This window comes from Tachypleus tridentatus, chromosome 6, assembly GCF_004210375.1.
Source record: "Tachypleus tridentatus isolate NWPU-2018 chromosome 6, ASM421037v1, whole genome shotgun sequence".
Taxonomy (NCBI): Eukaryota; Metazoa; Arthropoda; class Merostomata; order Xiphosura; family Limulidae; genus Tachypleus; species Tachypleus tridentatus.
In genome coordinates, this window is record NC_134830.1 from 92100355 (window position 1) to 92114375 (window position 14021).

At 34.2% G+C, this 14021-nt stretch overlaps 1 protein-coding gene across 5 annotated transcripts in view; it reads left to right on the top strand.

Moving 5' to 3' along the window:
• Window positions 1–295: 295 nt before the first annotated feature.
• The window catches only part of LOC143253045 (conserved oligomeric Golgi complex subunit 5-like), a 94232-nt gene continuing 80506 nt past the window's right edge, over window positions 296–14021 (top strand). For 2 of the 5 annotated variants that reach the window (XM_076506152.1, XM_076506155.1), the window contains exons 1-2: window positions 415–648; window positions 1598–1737. In XM_076506152.1, coding sequence (XP_076362267.1) covers window positions 603–648; window positions 1598–1737 — 186 coding nt within the window. In that variant the 5' untranslated portion in view covers window positions 415–602. Of the gene's footprint in view, window positions 649–1597; window positions 1738–14021 lie in introns of all 5 variants that reach the window. The other 3 variants (XM_076506151.1, XM_076506154.1, XM_076506153.1) reach the window with 3 other exon arrangements.

Below are 14021 nucleotides of genomic sequence, written 5' to 3' on the forward strand. Positions count from 1 at the left end.
ATATGTAGTATACAGCTTACAAGTTAAGGACAGGGATTTCAAACCGCGACCCTCAGATTAATTGTTGAATGCCCTAACGCCCAGCCCATACCGGACCTTCACTACTCACGGTGTACGCGACCGGAATAATGAAGTGTGGCATTGGTTTGGTTGTCATGCGGCCGCTCATCGTAGAACACCAAATTGTTGATAACTTTTCTAATTAATCCAAAGGATTAAGTAAATAATATAGTGTTTTAAAACATAATATTGTAAAATGATAAGTATAATTGCAAAGAAACTGTTTTGTTTGGGGCGAGCTCAAATCAACTCAATATCAAGAAGAGCGACTTTATTTTAAGTTTATGTATATAAATAAATAAATATTTTGTATAGCATTTTCAAACCAAATGTGCAATTTTTCTCTAGAGCCGGAATCTACCTATTCGTCCATAATAAACTGACAGGAAAGTCAAATTGGATATACTTCATCTGCTGGCTCAATATGAAACTATAAACAGGATTCTTTTTACAACAACCGCTACATCATGGTGTGTGACGCATCTTAGTATATCGTGTCAACATAAGTTTTACAAAACCAATTGTTTTTTTTTTATAAAAATATGGCCGAAGATAGTGTTTCTGTTTTTGCTGAATTTTCAGAAGACGGTAAGCCTTTGCAGAGAAATGCAGTTACAGTGTTTTTGATATGATTTAAAAATTTACATAATTAAATTTTGAATATTTAGGGATAAGTGTTTTTAAATTTAGAGTTGAACGTTTATTTTTGTATTTTAAAGTTCTCTGTTACTAAAGTTATGAGTATACTCATACTCACTCAAGAAAACTAGGAAAAAGTGGTAATCCAGTACATTTTATATACTGAGCATTAGAGAAGAAATATTTAACATCAGTTTTAACATCAATGAAGGTTGTGCGATTTAAGAATAAAGTGAGATGACTTTGCATATCAAGGTAAAATATTTTATCCGGTCATCACTTCTAATTGTAGATGGTTCGCTAGAGTTCCTGTGTTGGCCAGTGAAGGCATGGTATTGCATATATTTGTATAAACTTTCAATAGTGTTTTAGCTTCTCTTCACCTTGTGTTCCGTAAAGTTATGGAAGTTCTTTATAGTGATTTCTTAGTTTTATCCTTAATTTAATCACTGGTTTTATATATGTGATATATTTCATGTTACAATTACATAAAATTGCCTTAATGATAGAATTTTAAGTTCATCTTTAGTTTTGATCTGTATAGATTATTTTTCTTCAGAAAATCATATTAATTCTATTATTATGTAACCTTTGAAATCCTTCCATATCAATATTTGCATTATTATAAATAGCCTGTTATTAATTAATAAGTCAAATTATATGTTTTTAATGCAATCACATTACAGTTTAATATTAATATCCAAATATGATTTGAGGTTACTTTCATAAAAGTTAAGAAATGGAGAAAATGATAATTTTACTAATGCTCTAAGTTTGTGAGATGCTTTTTAAATCATTTTAGATATTTAGTTTTCAAACAAAATTTGTTATTCAAAACACATACACCAGTTATAAACATCTGTGGTAGACTAAACTGTATTTTTCATTTTCTGTACAGATTTCTACAGACAATTTTTAATTGATAATTTTGATGTTAAGAATGTGGCATCCAATGCTGTTCAAGAAGTGGCCATAGCTGAACAACTAGCTAAGTTGATTGCAGGAATAAACTTATTGGATAAAGAGTTGCATGACCAGGTAACATTTTAGCTATATCAATTACCACTGTCAATAGTAATTTCTAGAGTTTTGTTTCAGTTGATAAATGTTAAGAGAAAAGCCATTATAGCTTTTCACATTCAGTTTCAAATTTGGAAAGGTTAGGATTTGAGAATACAGTAAAATAATTTGACATCCATTTGCTAGAAAGAAAGGCTTTGGAGACATGGTAGATTTTTGGAAAGAATTATGGTAAATGTTGTTTTAGGGGAAGTTGTGAATGAGATTTTTTTTTCTAAAGAAGTTAATAGTAAGTAAATTAATAAAATTGGTAAAAGCAAATGAAAGTAAACAGAATTTTTAGTACATAATTCAGAAGAGTAAGTTACTAACATTAGTGTTACATATTCTTCAAATGTTTATATGTATTGTTTCACTGTGGTGAGTAAATAGCAACTAAAAACAGCTTGCACATATTAAAATATATATTGAGCTCTTAAAGGATGCTGATGTTTAGGCTGTTGTTGAAGACCATGAGATGGTTGAATTTTTAAATATTCTGTTTTTACAAGAGAAGATATTTGTAATATTTCAGACCCTAAGTTTTCCTTAGGATATTTTGGAATTGATCAAAATTATGTAAAAAATAAGTACTTGGTAGTAAGCAGAAGGATGAGAGATTAAAAATAAAGCATCAAAGCTGAACAGTGTTTTCACCATGGTTTTAAAGTTGGTCAAAGATCACACACACATGCACACTTTTCTGTTTTATTTTAGGAAGGTCAACAAATATTAAGATAATTTCTGAAGATGTAAGAGATGCTAAATTACTCCTGTTTTAAGAGAATGATAAAAGTTGACTTGGGAGTTATTGACAAGTCAGTTTTACTTCTACAATGAAAAAATTATTAATCTTATAATTTAATGAAATATTATATAATAAATGAAATTCAAAAGGGATGGACCAAAGAGAGATCTTGCATTACTCACCTCTCATATATTTTTGAGGGTACTTGTTATCAAGATGAAGGAAAGTGTGTGGACTTGGTGCACTTTGTGTTTGCAAATGCTTCTGATAAGGTATCACATAAAAGATTATCTAAGCAAATTGCATTGACAGGAGAAAGACCAGTTAACCCTTTTACTATAGACTTGGAAAACTATTCACGAGTTTGTCTGCATATTTGTACATTTGTTAAGCATCAGATATATGTGATATTCAAAATTGCACCATAATTTTTGATGCAGCTTGTGTATCTTCACAAAATTTAGTAGACTTTTAGTGTATCAAAAAAGTCATTTTTTTAATGAAATATTTTTACTAAAGATATGTTACTGAAAATAGTCTGTTTTATCACTAGTCTGAAAAAAGAATGATTTTATATTGTGATTAAAAAAAAATGCTTTTCTTCTCCAAAATATCAAATATTTGCATAATCTCTAAAACTCTTAAATATATTTCAAATGTTTGTTTGCAGTGAAACTATATTTTATGCTATTTTATACTCAAACTATGTGGGGTCTGTCACTTGACTAACCTCGTAAATGTAATAAAAAAAATTAGGAAAAAATTATACTTTTTTCACACTAAAATGACTACCTATTATAACATGAAAATACAAATGTTTAGTCTGAGTAGCATAATTCTTGTTGTAACACTATATATTTATGTGTATATTTATTATATTTTTGTTATACTGACCTTCCAGTCATGCCTAACCAACATTACATAATTTGCACTGACACGATACACATACGCATCCAATAATATAAAACATATAAAACTGACCTTTAGTCTTTCCTGTCTTGGCAGTGTTTTAGTGGACTAGTATTTTGTAATATAATCACATTTCAATTATTATACATTATATATATGTATATAAATTATTACTATTTAGAATAAGTTGTTCTGTATTTTAAGAAAAATAAGTTTAATAATAAATGAAGAAGTACAGCAAATAATTATCTCTTTTTACCAGGACCTTTGAATTCAGTTGCTGCTGGACATAGGTTGCTGAGCCTTTCTAAATTTTGCATGTGGAGGATAGAAAACTTTTTTTTTTTTTTAGATTTTCTGTATACAATTGAATAATCAAACAATTATAAATAACTACACTGATACTATAGAATTCTACTGTAATTTATTAAGCATAGTAATTAAGATGTATTTATATATAACAAAATATAAAACTTTAAGCAGACTAAAGATTCAACTTACCTCATTGAAATCTTGGATTGAAAGAACATGGTAGCCTTTTAAAAGGTTAACATGTATGAGAAAACCACTCTGGAAATATTTTAAGCTGTAGATTGGTTATCATATGTTATATATTGAAGTAAGTGTATGTAAGGGACCATTTCCAAAGATCGAAAGAGTGGAGTGGGGCCACTGTGTTTGATTAAGTGAATAAGCCATATTTTATTAGAGTAAAAAGATATGAGATTCCTATTTTATATGCTAGCTTGCCAGTATTAGTAATTTGAGTTCCTAATTTGTACAAAAATATAGACCTAGTGTTTTGACATCATAAACATTTAATTTTAAAGTGCTGCATTCAACATACCACGTGACTCACCGAAATGTATATTTGTATGTGTTCTTTTAATATTTACTTTTAAATTAAGAATTCACTCATATAATATTAAATTTTGAGTTATCTACAATTTAATTCCAAATTTATTGACATAAATTTGTAAAATAGTAGTTTAATAAAATTTTGAATGCAAGTTAACAAACACGATGACATGGCCTTTGGCATGTGACCTGTTGAGAAAGTGTTAGTTGGATTCTTTAGAATTTGTTGGATTGAGAGATAGCTAAAATGTTGTTAAAGGAGTTTGGTTAAACTGAACTCTTGTTACTAGTGGAGTACTTCAGATGTCAGTGCTTTGGCCTTTGTTGTTTCTTATTTATGTTAAGGATATTGACAGGGGATTAATTAGTAAATTGGTCAAGTTTACTGATTACATAAACTTTGTAGTGTTTCAAGGCTCAAATGAATGTTGGCGAACTAGCAGCTTGTTGACTAGTTTTGTAGTTTTGCTGGTTCATATTTCAGAAGGGAAATTCATAGATTCCTAATATTGAGTATCAGTACACCAATAATACATGCATTTTCATCATATATATTGCACTATTTTGATTAATAAGATTCTGTCACTTGCTGTTGCTAAACTGGTTTTGGAATCTCCATTTCAACTTCGTGACATTCCACTTAAATTAAGTATCAGGAAATGTGGCTAGTGAGGCTTCAGCTTCATCCTACTTAGGTCAGTTACAAAAGGTACCATCCATCTATAAACTTGTATTAGCTGACCTATGCAGTGCAGTTTTGCCAGCAGCATGGTTAGAAATACTGTGCTCAAGTGATTATTCATTTGAAGTTATAATAAAATATAAATTACTTAAACTACAGATGACTTTATCTACATTCCTATTAATTTTTATGATAAACACATGCCAAGTCTTTTTACTTCTAATGGACCACTAGCTATCAGCATTTAAACTTTTTTTCACTATAAAATGCTTACTGTTTTAGTATAGCATGGCCATCAGCAGTGGGATACTGTATACTTTTGATCTGAGTGGTTGTGGCTTAGAAGCACTAAATTTTGCCTAAATAGAGCATCTTTTAACTTTTGTGAAATAATTATTAAAATTTGTTATATGTCATTAAAATGAATTTTAATATTCAAAATTATTTGAAAAGAAAGTATGAAGATTTATACAGTGGAATAGGTTATATATGTATTTGTTAACATTATAGATTAGGTCAGCTAATTTTAGAGGATAATTTTCCTATTAGTGATCCCATTGTGGGGAGAAACAAAAATTAAGAACTGTTTGTTAGTGCTTTCAAAAGTTAAGTTCTATATAGAAGATGTTGAGTTATTACATAATTACTTGAATAACTTGGTAATTTGTATAGAATTTTGATGAATGGTTTATTAGTATAATACATTTGAGTTATCATTATTTGGATCACATCTAATATAGATGGGAAGTAACTCAACAGGATAATTGAAGAAAAGGATCTTGGTGTAGTGATGTACAAGTTTCTCGAGCCATTGAAGCAGTGCTTTGTTGCTAGCAGTAAAGCTGAAATTTTTGTATCTCTCAGACAATTCACTAAATGTTTGGCCCTAATTTGTATAAAAGGATATTTAAATATTGGAAAGGGTTTAGAGGAGACTTTTGAGAGCTTCCAATAATGAAATTCTGAAAGTGTTATCATACAGGGATAGGTTAAGATTTCTTAATGTATTCCTCAAAGTCTTGAGGATGATATTGAAGTTTGCACAATTATTAGGGGGACTGTGGTAAGATAAATAACTCTTCTTCCTTTATGCTACATTCTAAAGATACCATGATGATAGCACATAAGTTTATGATTTGGTAAAGAAATGCTAAGCTCCAGCTAATAATTTTATTTTTCTAACAGCATAATTGATTTATAAAATGAATTGACATCGGCAGTAGTAGATCTCAGTACTTTATAGGAAGTAAAGAGGGGAAGCAATGATTTATTATTAAGGGTGGGTTTAAAGCTTTAATTTTTTAAGTGATGGATGTGCAAAAGCAGCGTGAGTCATTTTTGTCTATTGGTTATTTATTTTAGTTAAGTAAAATATTCTTTCTTAGGTAAGTAGATCAAACCTGTTGAGTCAAATAGCCTTCTGTCATCTTGCATTTTTTGCCTTATAATTGCTGTACATAAAGTTAACAATTTTATAGAGTTCAAGCTTTGATTTTGGTCATGATTTTCAAGATAGTGACATTTAGGCATTTTCTTGAAATAACAGTTTGTCACTTCCTTTATAAAAGTATGATAACTTTTTTGAAGATAATTTGTAGTTATTAACATTAGTGTTGGATGATCTAATCAGTTAGTTAAGAGACAACATTAATAAGTGTCTTTTAAACTAATTGTTTAATTGAAATTATAATTCCTTGATTAAGTTCATGAAAATATAACTAATTTAAATTAATGTTTCAGGTTATTACTGTTTCCAAAACCTACTTACCTTCTCTCACACTACAGGTATTACATGAGTGTCAGGGTTTTGTTTTTTTTCCATCTAAGTATTAGTATAATTTTTTCTTTCTTACTCCAGTCTTTTATTTCCTACTGAACTATCTTAGGCAGTATCTGTCTCGTGTCGCTGTCTACCTATATCGATGCACCATCTATTTCTATACTGTATACGAGCACCTCCTTCAGATAATATTGTCTTTTTTTTTTTTTTGACAAAGCATTCACTAATAGGTTTCTCTCTAGTGCAGCTGTTGGAGATATTTTGAATGTTCTTTGTGTTATATAGTAAATTTTTGTACAAGAAAAAATTTTGTTTCTCAAACTGAAATACAGTGTGAATTCATAGATTGATGTATCCAGCATGGAGCAAAGCAGGTCTCTCCTTTCTTACCCCTGATTATTTAGCATTGCTCAAGATTTGGGGGGAAGATTTGCTATCATTTGAGACTGTCCGTTACCTTAACTGTAGTGAGACGGCCATACGTTCGATCCGGTAGTGTTTTTCCGGTGGGCTCTGAAGCATTTGTGAGCATTCCTTGACATTCTGGAGAGAATTTGAATTCTTTTCTTTTCCTGTTGTCTTCCTTTACTCTGTTGGCTTCTCAGGAGACCAATTCTGTTCTGGTTCTTTTTGTTCATTTGGATAATTGAGTACAGAACATTTTGATTCATTCCTTGGTTTGTGTTGTGCTTTACTTGATGGTAGAAACGAATGAGGATGAATAGTTAGTTCTTCTATCCCCTGATATTGCAATTCATGTAGGGAGGTTTACTGCTCAGTTTTAAAGGGACAGCTTTTTCTTGTCTGCCATTTTTGTCAGAACAAAATGCTTTTACCTACTACTTACTGCCAGGTGGAAGAATTTTTAGACTTGGAGAATAGACTCACTCCTTGAAATGTGGTGTTTTAGAACAGAGTCTATGGTCAACCTGAATAGATCACAATTTTTTAGGGTTCGTCTGATTCTAACTATTGAAGTGTTGAGATATTTATTATTCCTACGGTGTTTTTGGAAGTCTCTCAGCAATTGCCTTGTAAGTTTGAGTTGGGACCATTGTTAGCATTTGCCTTGATTTGATTGTCAGCTTCTGCACTTTTCTAGTCTACTGATTGATATATTGTTGAGATTTGTTGAGTAGAGATATGTTATTGCAGGGTGTTTGTCTACCCTCTTCCATTTTCTAAGAGTTAACAGTAGGCCCACTATCTCCAACCAATTATTTTTGCAGATCTTCCAGAGTCTATAGAATCAAAGTTTGATATCACTTGTCTGCATTATTCCTGTTATTGTTGGCTTCTACTGGAAGTCATAGTTTTAGCCCTCTTTGAGTATTCTGACTCCTGACATCTGCTCCTTAGTCCACTGGTACCCAGAATAGAGTCTGCCCACATGCACAGCATTACTTTGGGGTCTTTGAAGACTTGTTTCCAAGTATTTCTGAATGTGTGTTAAGCTTTACTAAAAATGGGTATTGCAAATATTTGCATCAGGATTAGTCGTTCAGTTCACATCTCAACCACTAACCTGTTGTGTTTCTGCCTCCTGCATATCCACAGGTTTTATTGAACTTTATTCCATGGCTATCAGTGTTGTTGATTAAGGAGACAGTAGGGTGAGTCATCCAGTTCTTTCAGGATTTTATTCTTATCTGTATTTTGTGCCTAAGAAGAAGACAGGTATTTGTGGTCTGGTCATTGCTTTTCTTCTCCAAATTAATTCCTAGTTCCTCTAAAAATTCATAATGTAGTTATTCTTCACTCTTTATTGGCATTTTCACCAGGACTATGGTTGACGAAGTTCAGTGTCACTGACATCAATCTTTGAGTTCCCATAGCTGATGTTCAAAGCTCTACTGTTTGGATTAACATCAGCAACACATGTGTTTTGCCAAATTCTACAGACTTTTTCTCATTCCCTGGGCCTGTGTACCTACCACTAAGTGGATGACTAACTACTCCTAGCATTATCTCATCAATTGATTACCATCTGGCTCCACACTATGGAATAGGCAGTCCAACCCTTATTTGCATCTCCTTCTGTCACTGAAAAAATAGTTCTTTTTCTTTTGGAGATGTGGTTATCACTCAATACAGGGTAAGTACACAATAAAGACTTTATATTTTTAAAAGCATATTAGCATGTTTCAGACCACTTGAATTTTCTATTTTTCTTCAATAGGTTGTTTAATGGTACAGCAATATTAGCTAAATTTTTACAAAACATTCTGTAATAACCAGCCATTCACAAAAATCTTATTCAATTTCTCTTGTTTGTAGGTGTTGGATAATTAATTCACAGTGCAATCAACTTTGGTTTGATTTGGAACAATTTGACTGTGACCTACTGAATGACCTAAATAAACAACTTTGGCCTATCAAAAATGGTATTACGTTGTACTGGCATAATTCATCAAGGCAAACAAAAGCGGAGATTCCTTTTGCTCTATCAATTAGAAGAACAACCCAGTATCCCTTTAGCAGTTCACATTTTTTTGATATATCTGGTTTTTACAGTTTTGCCAATACAATCCTCTGTTCATGGAATGGGAAAAGAATTTGTCTTTGTCAAGGTATTCACTTTGCAAAAGTATGTACAGAATCTAACCAAACCATCAGATTTAGAAACCATTATACAAGATGAAGACCAATCACTTTTACTGAGCTCCATAATGCCATTCTCCAGCATACAAGATATTTTTTATGCATTTTACCAACCTTGATTGGACTGGCATGATAGGGATGCTGCTTAACAGGAAAAGCATCATCTACTTCAACATCATGAACAGCTGTGTTGGTTTGAGTAGGAACATCCTGGAGTATAAACTCATATTCAATCAATAAACTAGCAAGTTGATTTTTTTCTTCAGGAGGCAGGTGATTGAATTTTGCATCAAGATTGGCCAAGATGTTGGAATTACTCAGTTTAATGTTGCATTCATTTTTAGTATTTGCTAATTTACAGGTGTCTGAGTCAAAGAGGTTGTCTTCAATATCAGATGAACACTCCACAGCTAAAATATTTTCAGATGTGTTTCGGTTGTGATAGGGCTTCACCATATTAATGACGCAGTTGGGTAGCCTTTTGGCAATCAGGTATTTTTGCAATGTAGTCTGTGCCATTGTACCTAGCTTTGAGTGGATAACAAAAGTAAGACCACATCATCAGGATGAAACTTGTGCTCTTTGACCTTGCAGTCATAGATGTTTTTTATTGTAGCCTGGAATGACTTCAAATTTTCTCGAACCAATTCACAAGCACCTAACAATCTGGACCAAAACTTAAAACTGTAATCCAGTGACTGCATTTCCAATGGGTCATTTTTCAACCACCGTTCCTTCAGCAACCAGGGTAAGACATAAATGATTTTCACCAGTTCATTTGATCATTATTTTACCTTTATGACTCATCAGATACTGATCATTTGTTATATCAAGTGAGAGCCTTGAAATGTTATGTTTCCTGCACTAAAGCTATTAGAGGTAGTATATGATGGCCTTTTGTTCAGTTTTCTGAAATTTATACCCAGCTACCATATTTGTTATTGTGGACTATCTTTGGAGACAAGGATACTTCTGAAAGTTATGTCTTATCAGATTTGTAACATTTCTATATACTTAGTAGTTCAGTTGAATTGCCTACTGGAGGACATTGTGCAAATTAGTATGTGGATCTCTCTGAATACTTTTATCATCTATTATTTTGACAACCCCTTTAGCTATATAAATCACAACTGCTAGATCGTAAAGAGTATTGAGTATTTTCATTATTACTCTCCTCTTTTTTTTCCTTTCCAAGGTCCTTCATCTCTTTTTCACAGGATCCCACTCTGTGGCCCCTCAGTGAGGATTCCTGAACATGATGAGGGGACTTCCCAAGGAAGGTTCTTTTCTTTCAGTTTACTTCCTCTAAGATCTAAACATCCACCCACCTGTTTGCCATGTGTGGTGTCCCATGAAGGGGAGGAGAGCATCCTGGTGATTGAGGGGTCTAACCCTAACACACCACTTTAGCCTTGAATTCCTGTAGACAGGCAGCCTTAGGGTGGCCCTTCTTGAATCAGTCAGCTGGTCCACTTGGGCTAGGGTCAACCAAGTACCAGTGTTGAATGTTCTCAACAGGTGTTGTGGGCATTGTATCTGATGCTGGTGTTTGGATATAATGCTTATGAAACCCTGGCATTGTAGTGCATCCCCTCATAGGGCTTTATGGTGGGTGGGGTCAGTGGGCACTGAAATATTCTTTTTTTTTTTTATTATGGATCTTCCAAATAAAAACTTAAATAAAATAGTGAAAACAGTCCATAGGTAAATGACCACATCTTGAAGATTCTGAGCAGCAATCTTCAACATCTGTAATACTTGTACCTCATTTTCTTATACTACATTCTTTTTCAGACAAACCTTTAGGGTAGATGTCTCCCATTTTCATTCAGAAGGGACTAGAGGGACTTGTTGGCTCTCCAAAGTCAGTAAAGAAGCTTTGCTCTGGTAACATATTAGTGGAAACATCCACGTCTCAACACAGTGAACTCCTCTTGCATTTCAAAGGCAATTGGGGATATACCTATTGAGTGTGAAAAGGACCCTCATTGCATCAATTGCAAAGGCTGTCACTCATTCTACTTTCATTCTTGCCCTAAATGGTTGGAAGGAAAAGAGGTGCAGCATTTGAAAATGATTCAAAACATTACTTACCCTGAGACTCGAAAGTTGCTGTCTACCACTTCATCTCAGACATATACTGCTGCACTTCATTCCACTATTACAATTAGAGTGCAAATGGATCTCTCTGTGCCTCCAAAAGAATTGTTCTCAAACCAAATGAAAGGTCTTTTGACCTCCATGGTTAAAAACGTTAATGAATCAACTTCAACACATATCTCTGTCCATAACATACATTCTAGCAAATCCGAAGATCCACTTCCTTTTGTTCCAGGTACAGGCATTTCTTTGGGTACATCTTCTTCTCCCACCTTAAGATGCAAAAACGATCATTTGTTCATGTCCTCAGTCACTGGAATCCTCTTCCAATAGCAAAGACCTGCTCAATCGACCCAGGGCAGGATCCATGGAGGTCAATAGACCTCTCTTGAATAAAGACAATAAGAAAAAAGACATTGTCATAAACAGAAGGGCTCTCCACTCAATTTGCATACACATAAATAGAAATGGCCACCGTGATACAATGGAACTGCCAAGGTTTACCTTCTCATCTGGATGATATCAAAACACTGATTGCTTCCTATACCATCCTGTATGTCTTTCCTTACATGAAACATTTCTAAAACTTACCAATATAGTCACTTTTGGCAGTTTTTCTTGTACAGAAATGACAGAGTGTGTGATGGACGAATGAATGCATGGAGGGGTGGCAGTGTTGGTTGATCAGCATGTATCCACCCTGTCTTTACCACTTGACACACCCTTGGAGGCTATAGCCATCTGTGTTTCCTTGGGTCATATCATCACTGTTTGTTCTTTCTACCTGTTGCCTATGATCAATCAGACCTTGGTGCTCTCATTGAACAGTTGCTGTCTCTATTTTTAATCATGGGGGACTGAAATGGATGTCATCCCCTCTGAAGAAGTGATGATATTGATGGAAGGGGTCTTTCTGTAGAGAGTATGCTCTCTGATCACAACTTTTCTCTTTTCAGTAGTGGTTATTATGTTTATTTTCATGCATCTAGTCAGTCCTTTACTGCTTTTAATCTCTCAATTTGTTTCCCTTTACTATTCTCCCACTTTTCATGAAGGGTTGACAAAATTCCACAAGGCAGTGATCATTTTCCTATAATTTTGAGAGAGACTGGTTGTAATTGATGTCACCTGACATGCGAGCCCTGGTGGAAGTTGGCTCAAGCAAACTGGCCGTCTTTCTGCAGCTCTCACAGAACTTGATCCTGCCATCAATAGGCAACTGTGTGGCAGCAGTAACTCACTGTATTATGCAGGCAGCTGCTTAATGTATTCCTAAAATCTTGACATGCTTTCTATGATATCCTTATCCATGGTGAAATTTTGCCTGCCACATGCCGTGGAAAGCTCATAAATGGTCCTTGGATACTTTTCATAGGTATACCATCTCTCGCACTGCATGTCTTTCCAGCAGACCCATGCACATACTCGATGGGTAAGACTTCAAAGCCAGAAGGACTCTTGGATTAAGTTTACAACCAGCATATCTTCTACCACCACTTCCAAAGTCATATGAGACAAGATTCAAAGGTCAGTGGGCAATATAATTCTGTCCCCTCTCGATCTTGCTCTCTGATGGCCAGGAAGTAGTTGATACCCAGAGCATCACTGATACTCTATGTGAAAGCCTTTGCCTGGTATCAAGCACTGCTGCTTCTTCTTCCACCTTCTTAGCCATCAAGACTCTGGCAGAGCGAACATCTCTTTCCTCTTGAGCTCATTGTCTTTATGACTATAATCATCCCTTTACACTTGTGAAACTCAAATGATCCTTCATCTGTCTTGCAGTACATCGGTTAGACCTGATGATGTACACTATAGAATGCTGCACAATATACCTCCTGCTTCCCCTGCTATTCTTGTTTTTAATTGAATTTGGCAGGAGAATGATTTTCCTAATGCCTGGTGCCAGGCTATGGTCCTACCTTTCTCTAAGTCTGGGAAGGATCCCATGATTCTTTCAAACTACAATCCAGTTGCTTTGACAAACTGCCTCTGTAAGACGTTACAGAAGATGGTTAATGCTCATCTTGTTTGGTTTCTTGAATCAAACAACATTCTCTTTGCCCATCAAATGTAGGTTCTGATGACTGCTCCTCCATGAACCACCTGATTCAACTTGAAATGTACATCAGAGAAGTCTTTCTCAAATGACATCATCTTGTATCAGTATTCTTTGACATTGAGAAGGCTTATGGTACAACATTGAGGTATGGCATTTTGCAAAACCTCCATATATATGGGTTACATGGCCATTTGCCCTTTTTTATTAACAATGTCCTAATGGACAGGAGATTCCAAGATCATATGGGTTCGACACTTTCCCGTTCTTTCTACAGGAAATTGGAGTCGCTCAGGCCTGTGTTTTGAGTGTAAAGATTAATGCCATCACTGAACAACTCCCTCTTGTTGGTGCAAACAGGCTTTATGTTGATGACTTCCACATCTCATGTCAGTTGTTGAACATGAGGTATATTGAGTGGCAGCTACAGACTGCCCTCAATCATCTACTGAAGTGGACCACAGCAAACGGCTTTAACTTCTTTCTCTCTAAAACTATTTGCATGCACTTTTACACGAACGGGGGT